The sequence below is a fragment of the Hemibagrus wyckioides genome, linkage group LG07 (assembly GCF_019097595.1).
Source record: "Hemibagrus wyckioides isolate EC202008001 linkage group LG07, SWU_Hwy_1.0, whole genome shotgun sequence".
NCBI classification, from domain to species: domain Eukaryota; kingdom Metazoa; phylum Chordata; class Actinopteri; order Siluriformes; family Bagridae; genus Hemibagrus; species Hemibagrus wyckioides.
In genome coordinates, this window is record NC_080716.1 from 20,491,631 (window position 1) to 20,516,472 (window position 24,842).

Below are 24,842 nucleotides of genomic sequence, written 5' to 3' on the forward strand. Positions count from 1 at the left end.
ACAACCGGAATAAGATTAATTAGGGGGTTGACAGGTGATTTTTTAATAATTCTGAAGAGCATACAACCTTCCTGTTGGTTGTACTAAATAAAGAGAAGAGAGATTTATATGCTGACCTCTGCAGTGGCTGAATTAAACTTGCAACTGTTGTCCTGTTCACAAAGTAAGCATTTAATTCAATCATAAAACAAACAAACAAACAAACAAACAAACATCAAACAAGAAACAGAATATCTACCAATTTCTTTGTTGTTTTTTTCCTTACACTTTTTTTCCTCTCTCTCTCTCTCTCTCTCTCTCTCGCTCTCTCTCTAATTGTACTTTGTTCCATCCGAAAAAGCAGTTTCTCTAATGCAAACATGTACAGCTCATTCATGCTGTTCATGTGTGTCTATAAGAGAAGAACCACTGTACTTCATCACCAGGGAGCATGAGAGAAGGATGGAGAAGGGTCAGGAAAAGAGGGCAGTACTATACATGGGTGGTGGAGTGTTGGTGAGGCAGTGTGTTGTTGTGGCCAGTGGTGGAGGGAAAGGTGCTGAAGGGGTGGAGTTGCTGCATGCTTGCAATGCTGCTAGGTATCATGGTGATGGTGTTGGGAGTCATAAGTGGAACATCATCTGGTGCCTGCCGTAGTGCCAAAGTGTAGTCTGGTGGGCAGGCTGGTTGCAGTGGCTCCACATCACGCTGCTCAGAGCGCTTCATCTGCAGAGACATGAGCTCCTCCTCTTGGCTGTGCGCCAGGCCATTGGCTGGCACGCCACGCTGTGGAGATAGGCGGTGACGCCATGATTCATCCCGCCGGTCTCATCTGTAGTAAAGAGCAGCAAATGCCATGCTGAGGAACAGCAAAGACACACTCACTGCCACTGTGACACTCAATTCAGTGGAGTAGTCACGTGCATCACCAGGAAATGTACAAAAATGTGGCCTTTTTGAGCCTTCAGGATCTGGAGGGAATGTGGGGTATGGTGGGTGTGTGGCATGTGCATCAGGGGGTCATGGGGGCAGGCAGGTGGTCAGGAATGGGAGTTCCTTGTGCAGGTTGTGTAGGTGAGGCACCAGCTCCAGCCAGAAGGCTACCTTGTTGGCACGGTAGTTGTCACGGATACGTGGCTTCAGGCCAATATGCAGGTACTGCTTGTCCTTAGAATGGAACTTAGTCCAGATGACCTCCTCAAAGCGGTTTGGCTTTGTATGGATGAATTTCATGTACTGGGGGACTGGCAGATTAGGGTCTCTGATGAAGAATAAGTTAAAGATAAGTAAGCTTGAATTAGGCGGTTTCACTGCATGTTAAGTCTTATTTTTAGCTGATCTGTAATTATGCAAGGTCAAAATGCATTATTTCCGAGTAATTGGAGCATAATTTAATAAAAATGTAGTTCCATGCTTTCAAAACAACAGGAGAACATTATAGTCTTAGCCATATAAAAAGCATTTGAGACTATTATTTGAGATTATTATAAGTGAATAGACTCTGCATCGTTGTAGGTCGGTCAGAAACATACCCAGTCTTGGCAAAGTTGGTCCAGTAGGTCATGACTGAGCATGCACTGAGCATGACATCATTCTTGGAGACGTTGCAGGGGAACTGGTCTGTTGCTCCAATCATGGGCACACCAAACACATATGGGATCTAATCCCAATGTGCAGCATCTGCCCACTCAGGCTGTGTTTCTGTCTGGCAGTGGTGAAAAACCTGTAACAATACACTGGGGACTGGTAATCTGCATGCAGCTTGGCAGTGGCCACAGCTGGAGCCACCCACTGGTGGTCTGTGAATGATGCCAGCAGGGTCTTATGCCACATTTCACCATTATCACGATCTGCCCATCTTCAGCCCCTCTCCCTAGTTGATGCCAATAAAAAGGTCATAATTCAGGAACTCCCCCTAGTGTGGAGTAGACAAAGTGTGGAATTTACAGCATTAGGTCATAGTATAAAAAGGCATCCACTTCACATTACTCCAGCTTCTTTGTCTTCAGGAAGCGATCTTGTCTGCATCGGACTCTGAGGAGCTTAGTGTGGGCAACAAGGAGCAAGCAGCAGTCATGCTTATCTTATCTTAGATTGGCCTGATGAATGGTTAGTGTTGTCTGCTCTGAGCTTGATGACCGCTACCATCCTAGCTTTGCCTCTAGGGATTACGGCTCACTCCACTAGGTGTAGCGCCTTGTCCAGCACTCTGGCTAAGGAAGTTCCTCTCCAAGATATTTATACTGTGGGCGATTGGTCCTCTCCGCACACCCTTATCAGGTTCTATAACCTGGACCTGGACCTGTGCTCTGCTCTTGGCTCATTTGTGCCCTTTCATGCCCTCTGAGACAGACATCTCCTAGCATATGGAGGCATTGGTATTGGCATACCCATAGCATCAGCCATGATGCAGCATTGAATTCCTTTGAAAGGGAACTTTTTCAGTTTCCTGAGCAGAGAACCTTTGTAATTCCTTAATGCTTGTTGGGGTTGGCCATTCTGTCCGGTACCTTGTTTTGGTCCATTTTTACTCCTTGTGTGCTTATGATATAGCCCAGGTAGGTACAGTGAGGGAAAAAAATTATTTGATCCCCTGCTGATTTTGTATGTCTGCCCACTGACAAAGAAATGATCACTCTGTAATTTTAATGGTAGGTTTATCTGAACAGTGAGAGACAGAATAACAACAAATAAGTATTTGACCCCTTTGCAAAACATGACTTAGTACTTGGTGGCAAACCCTTGTTGGCAATCACAGACGTCAGACATTTCTTGTAGTTAGCCACCAGGTTTGCACACATCTCACATCTCAAGGAATTTGGGCCCACTCCTCTTTGCAGATCTTCTCCAAGTCATTAAGGTTTTCTGGCTGACCCTTCAGCTCCCTCCACAGATTTTCTATGGGATTAAGGTCTGGAGACTGGCTAGGCCACTACAGGACCTTAATGTGCTTCTTTTTGAACCACTCCTTTGTTGCCTTGGCTGTGTGTTTTGGGTCATTGTCAGGCTGGAATATCCATCCACGACCCATTTTCAATGCCCTGGCTGAGGGAGGGAGGTTCTCACTCAAGATTTGATGGTACATGGGTCCGTCCATCGTCCCTTTGATGCGGTGCAGTTGTCCTGTCCCCTTAGCAGAAAAACACCCCCAAAGCATAATATTTCCACCTCCATGTTTGATGGTGGGGATGTTCTTCTTGGAGTCATAGGCAGCATTCCTCCTCCTCCAAACACAACGAGTTGAGTTGATGCCAAAAAGCTGGATTTTGGTCTCATTTGACCACAACACTTTCACCCAGTTCTCCTCTGAATCGTTCAGATGTTCACTGGCAAACTTCAGATGAGCCTGTACATGTGCTTTCTTTAGCAGGGGGAACTTGCAGGCGCTACTGGATTTCAGTCTTTCACGGCGTAGTGTGTTACCAATTGTTTTCTTGGTGACTATGGTCCCAGCTGCCTTGAGATCATTGACAAAATCCTCCAGTGTAATTCTGGGATGATTCCTCGCTGTTCTCATGATCACTGAAACTCCATGAGGTGAGATCTTGCATGGAGCTCCAGACCGAGGAAGATTGACAGTCCTTTTGTGTTTCTTCCATTTGGGAATAATCGCACCAACTGTTGTCACCTTCTCACCAAGCTGCTTGGCGATGGTCTTGTAGCTCATTCCAGCCTTGTGTAGGTCTACAGTCTTGTCCCTGACATCAATGGACAGCTCTTTGGTCGTGGCCATGTTGGAGAGTTTGGAATCTGATTGATTGCTTCCTTCTGTGGATAGGTGCCTTTCATACAGCAAACGAGCTGAGACTAAGAGCACTCCCCGAGAGTGCTCCTACTGTAATCTCAGCTCATTACCTGTATAAAAGACACCTGGGAGTCAGAAATCTTTCTGATTGATAGGGAATCAAATACTTATTTCACTCATTAAAATGCAAATCAATGTATAACTTTTCTGAAATGCATTTTTCTGGATTATTTTGTTGTTATTCTGTCTCTCACTGTTCAAATACACCTACCATTAAAATTACAGACTGATCATTTCTTTGTTAGTGGGCAAACGTACAAAATCAGCAGGGGATCAAATAATTTTTTCCCTCACTTTAATTTCCCAGTGAAATTCACATTTCTCTGTCTTGATGTATAGTTGGTGTTGTAGGACTCAGGACAATACTTGAGAGGAATGGTCTTCCTTAGACTTAGAATAGATCAGAATGTCATCAATGTACACAATGACACAACGAGTGAGCAGGTCCTTGAAGATCTCATTAATAAATATCTGTAAATATCTATATACAGTAGGTGCATATGCCTCACTATCTGTACATTTGTAAACATTGGTATATTGCTCTAAGTTTTTAAAAAGAATTAAATGTATCTTGTTTGGCAGGATCAAATTTCCCAATACTCTTTATCACAGCTTCTAGCTCATTGGGATTAAACCCTCTGACCACAGTAGAGGTCATTGGTTCCACCCCTCCTTCACTAGCATGCATAGCTGTAGTGGTGTGAATTGGTGCCATGGGAATTCTAACTGTACAGTCAGAGTACTGACTACTGACTGACTTGGAATCTCTTTCCAAATTCTCATCACAATCTTCATGCAAAGATTACATAAATTACATGTAATTTATGTAATCTATTGATTCGTGCACACTGACGTGAATTGCCCATTTGTTTTTGTGCCAGACAGCACGATTTTCTTTTTCATGCCAGACAGCACGATTTTCTTTTCGTGCCAGACAGCACGATTTTCTTTTCATGACAGACAGCACGATTTTCTTTTTCATGCCAGACAACACGATTTTTTTTTCGTGCCAGACAGCACGATTTTCAAAACACATTTAAATAGACATACAATAAAATGACTGTAAGGAAACAAAATCCGTAATAAAATATCTTGATAAATAAAACATTAAAAAACGCGAACACAAAAACGCCATTAAAAAGAATACAATTACTGTAAGGAAACAAAATCTGTTATAAAATATCTTGATCAAATGCCCTGATAATCTAGCCGTTAATTAATCAAACATAGAGAAGAAAAAAAAACTGCTGGGTCCTGAGTGACAGGAGACCAACGTGTTGCAGGCACGAAAGACAATTCCCATAGAAATGAATGAGTGTGAAAATCGTGCTGTGTGGCATGAAAAAAAAGGGCAATTCGTGTCAGTGTGCACAAATTCAATAGATTAAATTACGTGACTATTGCACGAAAATCCAGCATTTCTGTAACTCAGATACACAACATACAACATACAGATTCCTTACTAGTGTTTTTCTTAGATGTGCCTTTTTTTTTATCAGAAAATGACATGCAACCTTTGCTTCCTTCAATTCATTGGAAAGTGTTATCACAGATGATCTAAGCATGCTACTGTTAATTCTAAGAAGTGCAATCTCATTCTGCATTCTGAAATTTTCTTCTTTCCTGATTGTTTCACTAGCCTGGAAATTTCTTTTAGAAAATAGTTTGCCGTCGATTCTAGATTGAACTTGCTCATTTTCAGCCTTTAACGCATCTAGAGTCTTCCTAGTTAGCTTGTATGATGCAAGACCTGCTTGAAGTGTGGGATTTTGGGATCATTTTCAAACTTAGATATAGTCCACTCATACAGCTTATCAACAATATTCTCTTTTCCATCAAACATTCCTTGAGAGTCGTGCTTAGCGATGTACTTAACAATAAGCTCTTTCATTTTCACAGTCTTACTGAATGAATTAGAGTAATTCAATATCTACACAACTTTAGTGACTACACATTATCTAGTTACTTTAAGATACCAGTCTGTTTATTCACAGCTCCCTTACTTCAGATGCAAAATAAATAAAACAGCCACAATATGTCGGGCTTTTGAACTGATGATGTCTTCAATACTCATAATACACACTTAAATATATTGCACTAATTCGTAATGCCAGCAAAAAAACAAAAAAAACCAGACATACCAAACCTTCTTGTAAAAGCACATATGGATGTGCCATTCTGGAGGAGCTGGACTACCCTGTTCAACCTGACTGGGTTGCAGGTATTGCTTCATGCTAGAAGTCACATGGACGCTAACAAAATGCAAACCTAGTGACAATACAGTCAGGATTTGTGCAGGACATGTGCAGTAGTTTACTGATGTCTGTGATCAGGTATGAATCTAAGATATTGATGACCTCTATTTGGGGCTGTAACCTTCCCAGTCAACCAAATATTGGAGTCTGTCACCTCTGCAATGGGAGTCCAATGGCTGATGAACCTCTGATTTCTGAACTTTCCGCAGTGGTTGGAGCATAAGCAGGTTTCAGAAAGGACACATGAATTGGATAGGGAGATGTGGTAATTTGGGGGGCTGGAGACGGTATGTAATGGTGTAATGGGGGTTGAATTGCCATGGAAACTTGAAGGGTCCCCTAAATTTGGGGCCGAGTTTGCGACGTGGCAGTTTGAGCTTGAGATTTCTCGTTGAGAGCCATACCATCTGACCTAGTTGGTAGGTTGGATTAAAGGGATTCTGGGGTCAGAATGGTGGAAAATGTGTGCTTCTTAGGAAAGGAGTTTCTTAGGTTTACCCCAAAGAAGCAACATAACGGGTGAAGCCACAACACTGTAGTCTCTGATGAACCGTCAATAAAAGTTGACAAACCCCAAGAACATTTGTAATTCCTTAATGCTTGTTGGGGTTGGCCATTCTGTCCGGTACCATGTTTTGGTCCATTTCTACTCCTTTTCTGCTTATGATCTAGCCCAGGTAGGTAATTTTCCCAGTGAAATTCACATTTCTCTGTCTTGATGTATAGTTGGTGTTGTAGGACTCAGGACAACACTTGAGAGTCATGGTCTTCCTTAGTCTTAGAATAGATCAGAATGTCATCAATGTACACAATGACACAACGAGTGAGCAGGTGCTTGAACATCTCATTAATGAATACCTGAAATATAGTGGGTGCATATGCCTCACTATCTGTACATTTGTAAACATTGGCATATAGCTCTAAGTTTTTAAAAAGAATTAAATGTATCTTGTTTGGCAGGATCAAATTTCCCAATACTCTTTATCACAGCTTCTAGCTCATTGGGATTAAACCCTCTGACCACAGTAGAGGTCATTGGTTCCACCCCTCCTTCACTAGCATGCATAGTTGTAGTGGTGTGAATTGGTGCCATGGGAATTCTTACTGTACAGTCAGAGTACTGACTACTGACTGACTGGGAATCTCTTTCCAAATTCTCATCACATTCTTCTTGCAAAGATTACATAAATTACATGTAATTTATGTAATCTATTGATTCGTGCACACTGACGTGAATTGCCCATTTGTTTTCGTGCCAGACAGCACGATTTTCTTTTCGTGCCAGACAGCACGATTTTCAAAACTCATTTAAATAGACATACAATAAAATGACTGTAAGGAAACAAAATCCGTAATAAAATATATTGATAAATAAAACATTAAAAAATGCGAACACAAAAACGCCATAAAAAAGAATACAATTACTGTAAGGAAACAAAATCTGTTATAAAATATCTTGATCAAATGCCCTGATAATCTAGCCGTTAATTAATCAAACATAGAGAAGAAAAAAAAACTGCTGAGTCCTGAGTGACAGGAGACCAACGTGTTGCAGGCACGAAAGACAATTCCCATAGAACTGAATGAGTGTGAAAATCATGGTCTTCCTTAGACTTAGAATAGATCAGAATGTCATCAGTGTACACAATGACACAACGAGTGAGCAGGTCCTTGAACATCTCATTGATGAATACCTGAAATATAGTGGGTGCATATGCCTCACTATCTGTACATTTGTAAACAAAAGTTTTTAAAAAGAATTAAATGTATCTTGTTTGGCAGGATGAAATTTCCCAATATTCTTTATCACAGCTTCTAGCTCATTGGGATTAAACCCTCTGACCACAGTAGAGGTCATTGGTTCCACCCCTCCTTCACTAGCATGCATAGTTGTAGTGGTGTGAATTGGTGCCATGGGAATTCTAACTGTACAGTCAGAGTACTGACTACTGACTGACTGGGAATCTCTTTCCAAATTCTCATCACAATCTTCATGCAAAGACTACATAAATGACATGTAATTTATGTAATCTATTGATTCGTGCACACTGACGTGAATTGCCCATTTGTTTTCGTGCCAGACAGCACGATTTTCTTGTCGTGCCAGACAGCACAATTTTCAAAACACATTTAAATAGACATACAATAAAATGACTGTAAGGAATGTTGTGATTATTTAAATAATGTAAGGGGATTTTATAGTGTGACCCTAAACCCACCAATTAGCAGCAGCTCTATAGAGCATTAAGGGACACACTTAAGAATGGAGTGTGGTGTGGCTGGTCTATAGGCCTATGAGTCTGAAAAAACTCAGAAACTTAAATAGAAAGCGTAATAATGAGAAGAATAAAGGAATAATACAGACATGTCACATCCCCAGTGTCCTTAAACTGTATGTATGCTTGATACTGGGTAAAAATAAAAGGAATAATCCAGACATGACATGTTTATTTTGTTATCTATTTGGAATTGGGTATGTCAGAAAAAAATATACACTGTTGTATTTCTAACAATCTCAGTGTATCCTTATCTCATTTCCAAGTTGTGCGCGTGGACACGAAAAGGATTCAGGAATAAGCTTAGTGAGTCGTGTGTGCGCGCGCTTATATATTTATTTATTTTTTCATTTTTTCAGAACCGAAACTTAAGATGTATTTTCATTTTCTCAGAAACGACACTTTAGATGTATTTTCATTTTCTCAGAAACGACACTTTAGATGTATTTTCATTTTCTTAGAAACGAAACTTTAGATGGTAGTCTATGGTAATTGGATTTGGTCCCTCCGGAACAGCTTGTATAAAAGGGGGGTTCTGAAGGCATGTGGTGATTCTTTGAACTGATGCCATTTTCATTCACTTCTTCTAGACGAACACGTAAGTACAAGTCTGGTTTTGAATTGTTTGGTCTACAATTTTGTATGTATTTCTAAAATAGTGTTTTGCTAAAATAATGCACACACCCCCACACACACGTGTTTCTGTGTGTTTCAATGTGTGTGGAGAGAGAGAGAGAGAGAGATCTGGGAGAGAGAGAAACAAATGTGTTATATTTATTTTATTTATATGTGTGAAATATATATATCAAATTAATTGTTCATTTCAAATTATATTACAAATATATTATAAAATATAGATGTGTGTATATACACACATACTGTACATACATACATACATACATTTCAATATTTCAAATGCTGTGTGAAATGCTTTCAAAAATAGAAGGGTTAGTTTATTTTTTATCAATTAACAAAAAGGAAAGGAAATGAACAGAAGTGAAATCCAAATCAAATCAATATTTGGTGTTATCACCCTTTGCCTGCAAAACAGTTTCAATTCTTCTAGGAACATTTCAAATCCATTTGCAGAAATGCAGCTCCAAACTTGTAAGGAACCTCTACTATGGTTCACTGTTACATGCAGACACTCATTATTGTACCGCTCTCCAGCCCTTCAACAAACAACCTGCCTCCTGCTACAACCAAATATTTCAAATGTTGACTCATCATTCCAGAGCACCTGCTGCTATTTTTCTGCACCCCAGTTCCTATGTGTTTTTGCAAAGTTAAATGCTTAGCCTTGTTTCTACGTTAGAGCTATGCTGAACATTTTCTGATGTCAAAAGGAAGTAAGCGTGATGTGTCTTTCATCTGCTGCATTAAGTTTCCTTGGCCAACCACTGCATCTATGGTCCTCAACATTGCCCATTTCTTTGTGCTTCTTTAAAATAGCTTGAACAGCACATCTTGAAACTCCAGTCTGCTTTGAAATCTTTGCCTGGGAGAGCCCTTGCTGATGCAGTTTATTTTTCTTGTGTCTTCTTGCTGTGTTCAGTCTTGCCATGGTGTATGATCTGTGACATGAAACTGTCTTCCACAACCTCACCTTAGTAGCAGAGTTTGTCTGTTCCTCACCCAGTTTTAAGCTCCTACACATTTGTTTCAGTGTCAGGTAATGACTGTGTTTCAAACTACATAAAACTGATGATTATTAGCACCTTCTTGGTATAACTGATTATTTATACACCTGATTCTGATCCTACAAAATCCCTGACTTTGTGCAAGTGTACAAAGTTTGCAAGATGCTAGTTTGAAGCCATAGGGTAGTAACACCATATAATAGTTTTTTTTTCTATTTGCCCATTTTAACACACTTATATTTTTCTTCTCTTGCATTTTTATAATACAACCATACATTTATTAGAAAGAAGAGCACAAAAATATGATGTATTTATGTGTGTGTCAGGGGTGGTGGAATCTCATGTATACAGAGATTTTTACGAGCCATTCTGTGATCATGTCATTTGGACAAGCTGGGGTATACCAACACAGCCTAATTTTTAGCTCACATCTGTAGGTAGGATAGGTAGGGAGAATTTATTGCTGGAAGGAACAATGTGCCATCCTGTAAATCAAATGAATCACTTTCATTATATATTCAGTCTCATATCCCCTTTTATTTGCAGTGCCATTGTATCATTTATAATATTAAGTTTCTTCCTTTTGTGGTTCCATTGCAAAGGTCATCTTTGGTAAACCAAACAATAGATCACAGGTCATCTTAATGCTTTAATGGTGTGATGTATCAGGTTGTGTTCTTTTGGTTCACTGTAACAGTATTGTAATGGAAGGGACTCTCTTATTTGTGGATACACCCAAACTTAAACAAGCATAAAGAACATTTTATAAATAGCTGTAAGATATGAAGATTACTGTCTTCCACTGAAGTGGCTGCTGACTTTAGTTTATTATGTAACAGGACATACTAAATAAATTGGGTGATTCATGTAAAGAAGCACTGTTTATTAAACAAAACTCTTCAGAAACAATATAAACTAATAAACTAGTAATCCAAAGTCCATTTCAAAATTTCAGGCATGGATCCACCAACAAAAGTGGATCAGAAACAAGGTTAGAACACAGTATGTGTTACTGGCAGTTGTGCATCCTCTGCTGGAGGGGAGGAGATGTCCAGATTCTCTGTCACTCTTAAATGTTCCTGCTAAATTTCAGCAGTTTGACCAGGGTATTGCTGGTCCAGTCTAATGTCATGGGTAATTGCTAACTGTTATTACGAGTTTAAAATGAATAAAATCAGTTGTATTGTGAACATACTGCCATGTGTTATTACAGTTCTACACTATTATTTGTACAGTATTTGTACTTATTTACTCTATTTTAAGGTTTCTTTTTACTTGTTTTTTTTCTTTTCAGTTCCTTGTATATAGTATATATTTCTTTCTTTCTTTCACGTTAATTATAGCAAGTGTAACATGCCAAATTCCCCCTGGGATTAATAAAATTCTTTAAATCTTGAATCCTGAATTGAATGGAAGTATTATTTAATAAGAAACATTTTCAATCTTTGGTATGTTTGTTGTTGCTGTCTATAAAATGACATCCCTGTGTCTAAATACTTAAAATATATCTTGTGTTTGGTTTGTACAGTTTGCCAGTGAAGACTGATTGTTATCATACTATGCATAATGGAGAGTTCTGATAAAGAGGTATGCACTGAGCTTTGTTCTTTATCTATTTGATTTCCTGATTCACATACCAGGATGTTTGGTAGATATTTGATTGGACTCATCATTAATAACTTTGTTTAACTATTTCCAAACCAAGCAATCTGAAGAAGCCAGAGAGTTTGCTGACAAAGGGCTGCAACTAAATCTTTCTGAGAACCAGTCTGCAGAGTCACATCTTAAAGAGGAGACAGTCACTTCAGAAGGTACTGATATAAAATCTTTAGCAGGTAACCTTCCAACACAAACACACAAACAGTTCATCATCATGCTTAATTGAAATATTGTATTTTTCACAGATGCTCCTGCACCATATGACATTTTAGTGCAGGCCATTGGGACTAATTTTGCTAGATTTCAGTGGAAATGTGTAAACAGCATATCAGCATATGAGCTGCGGTGGTCCAGCAGCACATCCCCAAGCATCCAAAATTTTTCACAGCATTATGCTGAAGTGTCAGGCCTGCGCCCAGGCACCGAGTACACTTTTACTGTGGTTGCAGTCCCAGAAAATGGAAACCAGAGTTCAACAGCCAAAGTGACTGCATATACAAGTAATAACCATTCTAGTGATTTTATAGTCTATATGTCTATAGTTTATGTCTAATAACATCTCCATTTAATTTCCCATTCCATTTCTACTCCAATTCTCTTTTCATTACAGTTCCAAACCCACCTGAAAGCTTCAAGGTTAAGAATATCAGTAGTACATCAGTTACTCTAACCTGGCATCCACCTGCTTCCTTAGAACAGAAATACCATGTGGTGTGTTCCCATAATAGTGTGACTGTTCATGAAGAAGAAACAGAAACTAACACACTAGTTATCAGTAACCTGACTCCAGGAGAAACATACTCCTTCCACATTGCAACAGTGCTTAAAAATGGCAGCAGAAGCGAGACAGCTGGGTTAGATGCTCGTACTCGTAAGTATTTATACACTTTGCAAATCTATACATTTTATGGCAACTAGTTTTTATCCAAACCACTGATTTGTGTATTTGAAATGGTTTGACTTTTTTTTTTTTAATAGTAACACATTTTGAGAGCTTTCTTCAGGACTTGGGGCTGAAGCAACACCTCACTGATAAACTCTCACTGAGTACTGTACTACAGATAGACAAGAGCACAGTGGCAGATGATCCAGCACAGACTCTATTAGATTTACCTTGGCTTTTCCTCAAGAAAATTATGATGGTGAATGTGACTGCAAGAGATGTCAAATGTGATCCATCAACAGATGAGGATGAAGATTTGAGTTCGGATTTGTGTAGTGGTCTGAAGAGTCTTGTCCTCAATAAGGATTTTAGTCATACAGTAAATCCTTTAGACATCATAACTGCACTCTTCCTTTGCTCAGACAGTTTTCTTCAACAAGAGATTGCCTTGAAAATGTCTATGTGCCAGTTCTCTGTGCCTTTACTGCTTCCTAATTGTGACACACATCAGAGCATGCTCATGCTTTGGGCCTTAAGAGATATTGTGAAGAAATACAGACCACACTCCTTGTCTGATCCAAGAGGGTTTGTAGAAGAAAGGATCATTCTAGCAGACTTACCCTTAGTGTCCTTTGTAAGACTTGGAGACTGCAGCATTTCCAAATCTCAAATCTTGAACAAACTGCTCAGTAATCCACAGCAATATCATGACACATTTGTGCACCATGACATGGACTGTGGAGACATCCCAAGAAAAATATCAGATGGTTTGGTGGAGATCAGCTGGTACTTACCTTGTGGAAATAAAAACATAGACATCTTCCCAGAACCTGTGGCTATTGCAAACCTAAGAGGGGACATAAGTACATTTGAGACTCAGTACTCATTCCTTTGTCAGATTTCTACAGCAGTTTTTGTGTTCTTTGACAATTTGGACACAAACCATCAGCTGCTCACCAATACACATGTAAAAGCACAGTTGTTTTTGGTGGGTAATGCACTCACCAAAGCCTTCAACCTGGATTTGTTGACAAACACAGCAGCTACATTAAACTTGACAAAAAGCAACATCATTCTAAAGACCAAACAAAATGATGCAGATTTTGTCAAGAATCTGTGTTGTGCTGTGAGTGATGTTGTTAAAAAGAAGTCTGTGACTGTACAACTTGAGACGATGACCACAGTTGCACATGATTTAGGAATTTCGACTGATGAAGACAATAAGGAGTGCCAAAATGCAAAAGAAAATGCAAAGGCAATCACTAGCATGATACAGGACACAATAAAGTTTAAGGAAGAACAGCTTCCTTTGCAGGGTGAGATCTGGAAGAAACTGGGAAAAATAGAGAAAGAGGAGTGTAGGCTTCGTAAAGCTGGGCATAAGAACATTCAGATGTATAAAGGTGAACTTGCTAAACAGAAGATGGAACTCAGGAAGCAGCAAAGCAGCTATGAAATGTCAATAGCTATGTCCTGCTTCATAAGTGCACTGTCAAGTTCCACTCTTGAGAGATCCTTCTTCCTGAAATGGATGCGAATGTATTTGGACAATTTATCCCGCAAGAAACTATCCGATCTTAGAGAACAGTACAAAAAGAAATGTCAACAATCTTCTGAGAAGAAGGATGAGATTGCAGAACTTGATAGGCAGATCTCAAACTGTGCTTTAGGAATTGAACACTTTTTGAGGGAAATGGGTCAGCTGTATGAAGCTGCTGTCTCCCTACCAGAAAATCTACAATCACGACAACAAATGCTACATTTACCCAAACTGTGTGCTGAGCTCCTGTTACAGGGATTCCCTCTTGAACTAGTTGATGGAGATGCTTCAAATATACCACTAAAGTGGATTAGTGATGTACTGAAAGAGCTGAATACTTTAGTGCAAACTAAGAAGAAGATCAGGGTAGTCACAGTATTAGGAGTGCAGAGCACAGGAAAGTCTACCCTACTAAACACCATGTTTGGGGTTCAGTTTGCAGTCAGCAGTGGAAGATGCACACGAGGAGCGTTCATGTTGATGATCAAAGTCACAGACAGCTTCAGAGAAGTACTTAACTGTGATCATTTAGTGATCATTGACACTGAGGGACTGAAATCGCCTGAGCTGGCACAGCTAGATGACAGCTATGAACATGACAATGAACTAGCTACACTTGTTGTTGGACTGAGTGACATTACCATCATCAACATTGCCATGGAGAACTCTACAGAAATGAAGGACATTCTGCAGATTGTGGTGCATGCATTCCTCAGGATGAAGGAAGTAGGCAAAAAACCCATGTGTGCATTCGTACATCAGAATGTAGCTGATGTCTCAGCACATGACAAAAACATGAGAGACAGGAAGCTTCTCTTAGAGCAGCTGAATGAGATGACTGAGGCAGCAGCCAAGATGGAAAATAAGGAAATGAACAAGAAGTTTACTGATGTAATGGAGTATGATCCAGAGACTGGTAACTGGTATATACCTGGGCTCTGGCATGGAAACCCACCAATGGCACCAGTGAATGCAGGCTACTCTGAAACTGTCTATGACTTCAAAAAGAACATAATGAACATTCTTGTAAACAAAAAGATATCTACCAACAACATTGAAGAATTTCTGGAGTGGACAAAAAGCTTATGGAATGCAGTAAAATATGAAAATTTCATATTCAGCTTTAGGAACAGCTTGGTAGCTGATGCATACATGAAGCTGTGCACTGAATTCCATAAATGGGAATGGTCTTTCAAAAAGGACATGTATAAGTGGTTAACATCTGCTGAAACCAGAGTGTCCAATTTTGAGATCATGAAATCACAATCTGACAAGACAAACCTCAAAGATTTGCTTAGGACCCTGAAAGAAGAGGCTTCATTAAAACTTGATGAATGGGAAAAGACCATTGTGGAAAACCTCAGCAAATACTTTGAGCAAACAGAGGGTCATGTCTATCTCGTGGAAAAGTACAAAGAAGACTTTGTGAATAGTGCAAAATCCCTCAGAAGGGAAACAGAAAACTCACTGCTGAATAAAATAGAGGCAATTATTGAGATTAGGACAGGAAAGAATAATTTGGACAACATCAAGAAAACACATACTGACAGAATGGAAAAGAAAGTGCTCAACCTTCTGGAGGAGCTCCGGAAAAACAGACGTTCAGAAAGTATGTCTGAGGAGGAACTTGACAACATCTTTGAAAGCATGTGGCAGGTAACACTGGAAGAATTGTCATTTAAAGGCTTGAAGAGACAAATAATATCTGACAGTGTTTTTAACCAGTTACGAATGAACATGAAACAAAAGGGAAGCTCGGTCTTTGAAAAGTTAAATGATGTGAATCTGGATCAATATGGCAAAGAGAAGTTCATTGTTAAACCAGAAAATGTTTTTAAAAAAGCTCTCGAATTAATGCAGGTTTATAAATTTGAACAAACAGTGAGACTGCAAGAGATGTCAGACAGTGTCATTGACACATGTATGCAGTTAATTAATGACAAGAAAGAAGGAAAATCAGATTACCATGACAACGACATTCAGGAGATCCTTAATATAACTGATACAAAATTGACTTCATCAGAGAAATTAAAAGTTTCTGATGAATTTGAACTCTCTCTGAAGCTGCACATTTGTGCTATTTCTGCAAGAGAATTCCAGGCCATGCATGACAGTTTTATTGAAGAGAACGACCCACGCAGATGCCTCAAGCAATTCAAAGAGAAGTACCGTGCTGATTTCAAAGATCTGTTCAATAATCGTGATCAGTGTCAGAGGAAGGCTGCAGAATTCGTAAAACTCTGCCTGAGCCCTGCAGTTGAGACATTCATCTGTAACTCACTGGGACTAGACATTACTGATACAATGCTCCAAGGGAAAAATGCATTTCAGTTCAGCACACGCTCATTTTTTCAGTACTCTCTTTTAAAAGAACTTCTGGATGACAGTAATTGTAAGAACTATGTGGTTTACATACGTTTTTATGAACGCTTTGTCAAAGACTGGATATTAAAAGAAATTAAAAAGAGATTTTCTAAAGGAAACAAACTTTTTGAGTTGGAAGAGCAGCATCTCAAAGGAATTACTACAGAGATAAAAGAGGCCATCAGAAAAGCACAACAAGAGATAAATGAAAATGAAAGCATAAAGGCATTTATTCAGAACATTTGCAGAGAGCTTGGAAAAAAACTTGTTATCCCAAATGATATCTTGGAAGCAGTCATGGTTTTGAACAATGCCAAACAGGAGCAATTTGCCCACTGGCTCACACAGTCTGTGGAGGAAATGGAAGGATCACTCAAGACTAAGTTTGTGAACGAAGACATTCAAAGCAAACTGAAAACACTCAAAATCAAACCCCAGGATGAGCTGTTCAAGCGTGTATTTGGCTGCGGGAAACAGTGTCCATTCTGTAAAGCACCATGTGAGGCAGGAGGAGAAGCTCATACACATCACACTGCTTCTGTACACAGACCTCAAGGACTTGCGTTATACAAGGATAAGGACTCACAGAAATTAGTCACTGACATTTGTTCCACTGATGTGAACACTGAAGCAACGTTCAGATGCCTAGAGACCAAACATGAGTTCCATCCTTACAAGAAATACAGGGAGATCTTTCCAGACTGGCACATCCCTGCAGATCCCAGCATAGAGGCCTCAGACTACTGGAAATATGTGATGGCAAAATTTAATAAAGAGTTTGCAACAGAGTATGAAGCAAAAGAAGCAGACATTCCCTCAACATGGAGTAATATCACAAAGGAAGAAGCAGAAAAAAGTTTGGAGGAGTGTTTTGGTATCAGGACACAATAACTGATCCATAAGAACACTGATATTGGCTTGATTTCAACATGCTATCAGTGTGTTTCATTTTCTCCTGCCATTAATATATCCCATGACAACACATGACAATTTAAAATCACCCATTTTAGAGGATAATGTTTCACTGTTTTCAGTTTTCTAATTCCTTTAACTATCTCTTTTAAAATTCCAAACAGCAGAGAATACTGCTCATTTTACTAACACTGAAAAACACAAGAATTACTGTCATGTCATTGGATATTAAACTTAAATGATTAATGATTTTTTTTCTTTAATTTGATTTTCTTTTCTTACTGGGTGTTTAGTTAAGAATTAAATTTAAAATCTAATTCAGTTTTACTAACCATCAACGTAAAATTATTTAGGCAACATTGTTATATTTCTGTATATTTTTTGGGCATATATGATTATTAGATAAATATTAAACTGAAATTGAAACTTAGCTCTTAGTTCATAGAAAGGTGACAGTATGATACTAAAGTCATCATATCAAAAATGATATTGTAATCAGAATCGATGTGACCTGTTTAACTTTAAATAAACCTGTGATTCTGTCTTAAACAAACGTTCATGTGTATAAATATGACACATAAAACCCTCATGGAGCACTTAATTAGGAACACTTATGCATTCATGCAGTTATCTAATCAGTTAATTATGTGGTAGCCGTGCGGAGTGTTAAATCAAGCAGATACAGCAGTTTCATATAATCAACCATTGGAATGAGGAAAAATGTCATTTTTTTATCAATGAATTTTATCAGTGAACTGGTGCCAAAAGTCTGCCCTGAGTATTTCTAAAACTGTTGATCTTCTGGGATTTTCACACACAACAGTCTCTAGAGTACAATAAAGAAAAAAACATCCAGTGAGCTGCAGTTCTATAGAAACACCTTGTTGAAGAGAGAGGTCAAGCATGAGACTGGTTAGAGCTGATAAACAGGCTGTATCGAGGGCAATTATTTTGTTTTTATATTTGAGATCAAAAGAAGAATGAGATGATTGAAATACAGCTTTCATTTTCTGATATTTACATATGTGCAATAAAATAACATTGAAGTGGACTGATATATAATATAACCAATATATTAAAAAAAAAATCCAGTGTGTCCCAGAAGTCTTTATACATTAACACACATTCTCGTAACTTTTAAGAATGCCTTGGACAAGAGAAAAATGTATTGAAATTATTCTCATGGCTGGTTCAGGAATCTGACAAGGTTATGCATGACTTTAACAGGAAACATGGCAAGCACATCACACATGACACTGTGGGAGTTCATCACGAGAATGCTTTGTAAATAAAGTTACATTTTGCTGTAGTGTAGTATCTGTTCTTATCAGTTTAATATCTGATATGTCCCCTATTAAGGGGCTATATATTTTAATTTTAAATGTAAATTTAGTTTTTGTAGCAGTGAGATGAAATTTTGTTTCATCCCCTCAACACATCAGTCCTGTACTGTGTCTATGGAGTTTTGCAAGTCAATGTTTATCCAGTTGCCTCAAAACTCCTAAAAACCTATGGACTGGTGCATTCCTGGATCTAGCACAAATTTGCTCATGATAAAGCGCGGCATACTAGTCAGTCCTTATGTGACATATATAATACAATACCTCACATACAAACATGTCATTTTAACCTACCTTGATGAAAGTGTTAACTTATGTCTAAATTTTGAATAAAACTGTACAACAAATGTACAGTATTCTTCCTGTTAGAATTGTTACTGCAAGCTTTTGTTTTTGTACAGTAAATTTTCAAGTCAACAAATTATTGGTCAGTAGGTTTTTCTTATGAAATCAAAAGTGATTCAATCTCTAAATTTCTAATAGCTCCAGATTAAAGATATTGTCTTACTTAGACACACAGCTGATTTAGAAATATGAAATATTAAAATAGATCCAAATGTCTGAACAAAAAAAAATACACCCCAGTGTCACATTCATCATAGACAATTCCCCCAGACCAGAAGGCACCCTCACTCACAGATTGAATGTCTTCTTCGGTTGTCTGTATCACTTCCTGTTTTTGTAAACACCTCTTTTGTGTTCCTCCCATTTACTTCATCTACATGATGTTTTGCTTTTTGTGTTCCTTGTTGTTGAGTATTGTGTGTATTAATTACTGTTATGGTTTTGGATTTGTTTTCTTAGTATCTTACTTTTTTTTTTTTTAACCTTTAACCTTTAACTTTAACCTGAGCCTGGAGCAGGAGAGGGTACCTCAGCGGTGGAAAATATCCTGCATCATCCCAGTCCCAAAGAAACTACGCCCAGGAGAGATGAATGACTTCAGGCCAGTTGCCCTGACATCTTGCATAATGAAGACCATGGAGCGGGTGCTGCTACACCACATTAGACCACAAGTCCGTCATGCCCTCGACCCTCTGCAGTTTGCATACCAGGAGAAGGTGGGAGTGGAGGATGCCATTACCTACATGCTTCACAGATCCCTCTCACCTGGACAGGGGCAGAGGGGTTGTGAGAATAACATTTTTGGATTTCTCCAGTGCATTCAACACCATCCAGCCGCTGCTCCTCAGAGATAAATTAACAGAGATGGGAGTAAGCTTACGCCTGATCGCGTGGATCACAGACTACCTGACAGGCAGACCTCAATATGTGAGACTGGGGGATTGCAGGTCTGACACTATGGTCAGCAGTATGGGGGCACCACAAGGAACTGTTCTCTCTCCAGTCCTGTTCACCATGTACACGTTGGACTTTCAGTATAACTCAGAGTTCTGCCACATGCAAAAGTTCGTGGATGACACTGCTATCAGTAAGGGACAGGAGGAGGAGTACAGAAAACTGATACGGGACTTCGTTACATGGTGTGACGTTAACCATCTGCACCTCAACACCACAAAGACAAAGGAGATGGTGGTGGACTTCAGAAGGCCCAGGCCTCAACCTGAGCCTGTGACTATCAACGGTGACTGTGTAGAGGTTGTCAAGACCTACAAATACCTTGGAGTATACAGCTGGATGATGAAATGGCTGGACTGCCAACACAGACGCTCTGTGCAGGAAAGGACAGAGCCGGCTGTACTTCCTAAGAAGGCTGGCTACCTTTAACATATGCAAAAAGCTGATGCAGATGTTCTATCAGACTGTTGTGGCGAGTGCCCTCTTCTATGTGGCAGTGTGCTGGGGAGGCAGCATCAAGAAGAAGGACGCCACGACACGTCACGTCTGGACAAGCTGGTGAGGAAGGCAGCCTAGATTGTGGGAACTGGACAGTCTGACATCAGTGGCAGAGAGCAGGGCGCTGAGCAGGTTCCTGTCCATCATGGACAATCCATTTCATCCCTGTACAGCATCATCTCCAGACAGAGGAGCAGCTTCAGTGACAGGTTGTTGCCCTGCTCCACTGAAAGACTAAGGAGGTCATTCCTCCCCCATGCCATGTGACTCTTTAATTCCACTCGGGGTGGGAAAAGTCAGTGCTGACACTACTCTCTGTCCTGGACTGTACAGTAAACTACACACTACACACAATACACTCCGGTTTGTACAGAACTCTTCAATACACTGAGATTTGCACAGGACTTAAACACGTAGTTTTTGCACATTACCTCACTAGGTCTGTAACTTGAAATACTTGTGTTTTGCACATTACTTATCTTGTATTCCTCTAAGCACAAAAGTTGACCAGTGCTTAAGCAGTGGTAAGATACATTCTCTTTTTTAATGAAATGGAGGCAATCTTACACATTACCTATGCTGCTTTCTTGTTTAAATGCTACTGTAAGAGGCCCCAGGAGCAGAGAAATTCATACTAGACTTCATTACACACACAGTGACTCATCATCTGAAACCAGTGACTACAACTTACTGAACAACCGGAATAAGATTAATTAGGGGGTTGACAGGTGATTTTTTAATAATTCTGAAGAGCATACAACCTTCCTGTTGGTTGTACTAAATAAAGAGAAGAGAGATTTATATGCTGACCTCTGCAGTGGCTGAATTAAACTTGCAACTGTTGTCCTGTTCACAAAGTAAGCATTTAATTCAATCATAAAACAAACAAACAAACAAACAAACAAACAAACATCAAACAAGAAACAGAATATCTACCAATTTCTTTGTTGTTTTTTTCCTTACACTTTTTTTCCTCTCTCTCTCTCTCTCTCTCTCTCTCTCTCTCTCGCTCTCTCTCTAATTGTACTTTGTTCCATCCGAAAAAGCAGTTTCTCTAATGCAAACATGTACAGCTCATTCATGCTGTTCATGTGTGTCTATAAGAGAAGAACCACTGTACTTCATCACCAGGGAGCATGAGAGAAGGATGGAGAAGGGTCAGGAAAAGAGGGCAGTACTATACATGGGTGGTGGAGTGTTGGTGAGGCAGTGTGTTGTTGTGGCCAGTGGTGGAGGGAAAGGCGCTGAAGGGGTGGAGTTGCTGCATGCTTGCAATGCTGCTAGGTATCATGGTGATGGTGTTGGGAGTCATAAGTGGAACATCATCTGGTGCCTGCCGTAGTGCCAAAGTCTGGTGGGCAGGCTGGTTGCAGTGGCTCCACATCACGCTGCTCAGAGCGCTTCATCTGCAGAGACATGAGCTCCTCCTCTTGGCTGTGCGCCAGGCCATTGGCTGGCACGCCACGCTGTGGAGATAGGCGGTGACGCCATGATTCATCCCGCCGGTCTCATCTGTAGTAAAGAGCAGCAAATGCCATGCTGAGGAACAGCAAAGACACACTCACTGCCACTGTGACACTCAATTCAGTGGAGTAGTCACGTGCATCACCAGGAAATGTACAAAAATGTGGCCTTTTTGAGCCTTCAGGATCTGGAGGGAATGTGGGGTATGGTGGGTGTGTGGCATGTGCATCAGGGGGTCATGGGGGCAGGCAGGTGGTCAGGAATGGGAGTTCCTTGTGCAGGTTGTGTAGGTGAGGCACCAGCTCCAGCCAGAAGGCTACCTTGTTGGCACGGTAGTTGTCACGGATACGTGGCTTCAGGCCAATATGCAGGTACTGCTTGTCCTTAGAATGGAACTTAGTCCAGATGACCTCCTCAAAGCGGTTTGGCTTTGTATGGATGAATTTCATGTACTGGGGGACTGGCAGATTAGGGTCTCTGATGAAGAATAAGTTAAAGATAAGTAAGCTTGAATTAGGCGGTTTCACTGCATGTTAAGTCTTATTTTTAGCTGATCTGTAATTATGCAAGGTCAAAATGCATTATTTCCGAGTAATTGGAGCATAATTTAATAAAAATGTAGTTCCATGCTTTCAAAACAACAGGAGAACATTATAGTCTTAGCCATATAAAAAGCATTTGAGACTATTATTTGAGATTATTATAAGTGAATAGACTCTGCATCGTTGTAGGTCGGTCAGAAACATACCCAGTCTTGGCAAAGTTGGTCCAGTAGGTCATGACTGAGCATGCACTGAGCATGACATCATTCTTGGAGACGTTGCAGGGGAACTGGTCTGTTGCTCCAATCATGGGCACACCAAACACATATGGGATCTAATCCCAATGTGCAGCATCTGCCCACTCAGGCTGTGTTTCTGTCTGGCAGTGGTGAAAAACCTGTAACAATACACTGGGGACTGGTAATCTGCATGCAGCTTGGCAGTGGCCACAGCTGGAGCCACCCACTGGTGGTCTGTGAATGATGCCAGCAGGGTCTTATGCCACATTTCACCATTATCACGATCTGCCCATCTTCAGCCCCTCTCCCTAGTTGATGCCAATAAAAAGGTCATAATTCAGGAACTCCCCCTAGTGTGGAGTAGACAAAGTGTGGAATTTACAGCATTAGGTCATAGTATAAAAAGGCATCCACTTCACATTACTCCAGCTTCTTTGTCTTCAGGAAGCGATCTTGTCTGCATCGGACTCTGAGGAGCTTAGTGTGGGCAACAAGGAGCAAGCAGCAGTCATGCTTATCTTATCTTAGATTGGCCTGATGAATGGTTAGTGTTGTCTGCTCTGAGCTTGATGACCGCTACCATCCTAGCTTTGCCTCTAGGGATTACGGCTCACTCCACTAGGTGTAGCGCCTTGTCCAGCACTCTGGCTAAGGACGTTCCTCTCCAAGATATTTATACTGTGGGCGATTGGTCCTCTCCGCACACCCTTATCAGGTTCTATAACCTGGACCTGGACCTGTGCTCTGCTCTTGGCTCATTTGTGCCCTTTCATGCCCTCTGAGACAGACATCTCCTAGCATATGGAGGCATTGGTATTGGCATTCCCATAGCATCAGCCATGATGCAGCATTGAATTCCTTTGAAAGGGAACTTTTTCAGTTTCCTGAGCAGAGAACCTTTGTAATTCCTTAATGCTTGTTGGGGTTGGCCATTCTGTCCGGTACCTTGTTTTGGTCCATTTTTACTCCTTGTGTGCTTATGATATAGCCCAGGTAGGTACAGTGAGGGAAAAAAATTATTTGATCCCCTGCTGATTTTGTATGTCTGCCCACTGACAAAGAAATGATCACTCTGTAATTTTAATGGTAGGTTTATCTGAACAGTGAGAGACAGAATAACAACAAATAAGTATTTGACCCCTTTGCAAAACATGACTTAGTACTTGGTGGCAAACCCTTGTTGGCAATCACAGACGTCAGACATTTCTTGTAGTTAGCCACCAGGTTTGCACACATCTCACATCTCAAGGAATTTGGGCCCACTCCTCTTTGCAGATCTTCTCCAAGTCATTAAGGTTTTCTGGCTGACCCTTCAGCTCCCTCCACAGATTTTCTATGGGATTAAGGTCTGGAGACTGGCTAGGCCACTACAGGACCTTAATGTGCTTCTTTTTGAACCACTCCTTTGTTGCCTTGGCTGTGTGTTTTGGGTCATTGTCAGGCTGGAATATCCATCCACGACCCATTTTCAATGCCCTGGCTGAGGGAGGGAGGTTCTCACTCAAGATTTGATGGTACATGGCTCCGTCCATCGTCCCTTTGATGCGGTGCAGTTGTCCTGTCCCCTTAGCAGAAAAACACCCCCAAAGCATAATATTTCCACCTCCATGTTTGACGGTGGGGATGTTCTTCTTGGAGTCATAGGCAGCATTCCTCCTCCTCCAAACACAACGAGTTGAGTTGATGCCAAAAAGCTGGATTTTGGTCTCATTTGACCACAACACTTTCACCCAGTTCTCCTCTGAATCGTTCAGATGTTCACTGGCAAACTTCAGATGAGCCTGTACATGTGCTTTCTTTAGCAGGGGGAACTTGCAGGCGCTACTGGATTTCAGTCTTTCACGGCGTAGTGTGTTACCAATTGTTTTCTTGGTGACTATGGTCCCAGCTGCCTTGAGATCATTGACAAAATCCTCCAGTGTAATTCTGGGATGATTCCTCGCTGTTCTCATGATCACTGAAACTCCATGAGGTGAGATCTTGCATGGAGCTCCAGACCGAGGAAGATTGACAGTCCTTTTGTGTTTCTTCCATTTGGGAATAATCGCACCAACTGTTGTCACCTTCTCACCAAGCTGCTTGGCGATGGTCTTGTAGCTCATTCCAGCCTTGTGTAGGTCTACAGTCTTGTCCCTGACATCAATGGA

The 24,842-nt window shown here is 40.3% G+C and overlaps 1 protein-coding gene and 3 pseudogenes across 2 annotated transcripts; 2 read left to right on the top strand and 2 right to left on the bottom strand.

The window, feature by feature from the left end:
- Positions 1 to 471: 471 nt before the first annotated feature.
- On the bottom strand, positions 472 to 2,504 carry LOC131356244 (neuroligin-2-like; annotated as a pseudogene).
- Positions 2,505 to 8,786: 6,282 nt separating this feature from the next.
- Positions 8,787 to 19,384, top strand: LOC131355502 (interferon-induced very large GTPase 1-like). 2 transcript variants are annotated; one of them, XM_058393828.1, is made up of 6 exons: positions 8,787 to 8,913; positions 11,484 to 11,542; positions 11,661 to 11,766; positions 11,860 to 12,114; positions 12,225 to 12,485; positions 12,593 to 19,384. In XM_058393828.1, exons 2-6 carry the CDS (start codon positions 11,522 to 11,524, stop codon positions 17,290 to 17,292), a joined length of 5,343 nt encoding a protein of 1,780 aa, XP_058249811.1. In that variant the 5' UTR covers positions 8,787 to 8,913; positions 11,484 to 11,521; the 3' UTR covers positions 17,293 to 19,384. The 2 variants fall into 2 exon arrangements, with proteins under 2 accessions (XP_058249811.1, XP_058249812.1); XM_058393829.1 differs by lacking the exon at positions 11,860 to 12,114.
- On the top strand, positions 18,622 to 18,676 carry LOC131357021 (U2 spliceosomal RNA; annotated as a pseudogene).
- Positions 19,385 to 21,574: 2,190 nt separating the features above from the next.
- LOC131356245 (neuroligin-2-like) lies at positions 21,575 to 23,655 on the bottom strand (annotated as a pseudogene).
- Between the last annotated feature and the right edge of the window lie 1,187 nt (positions 23,656 to 24,842).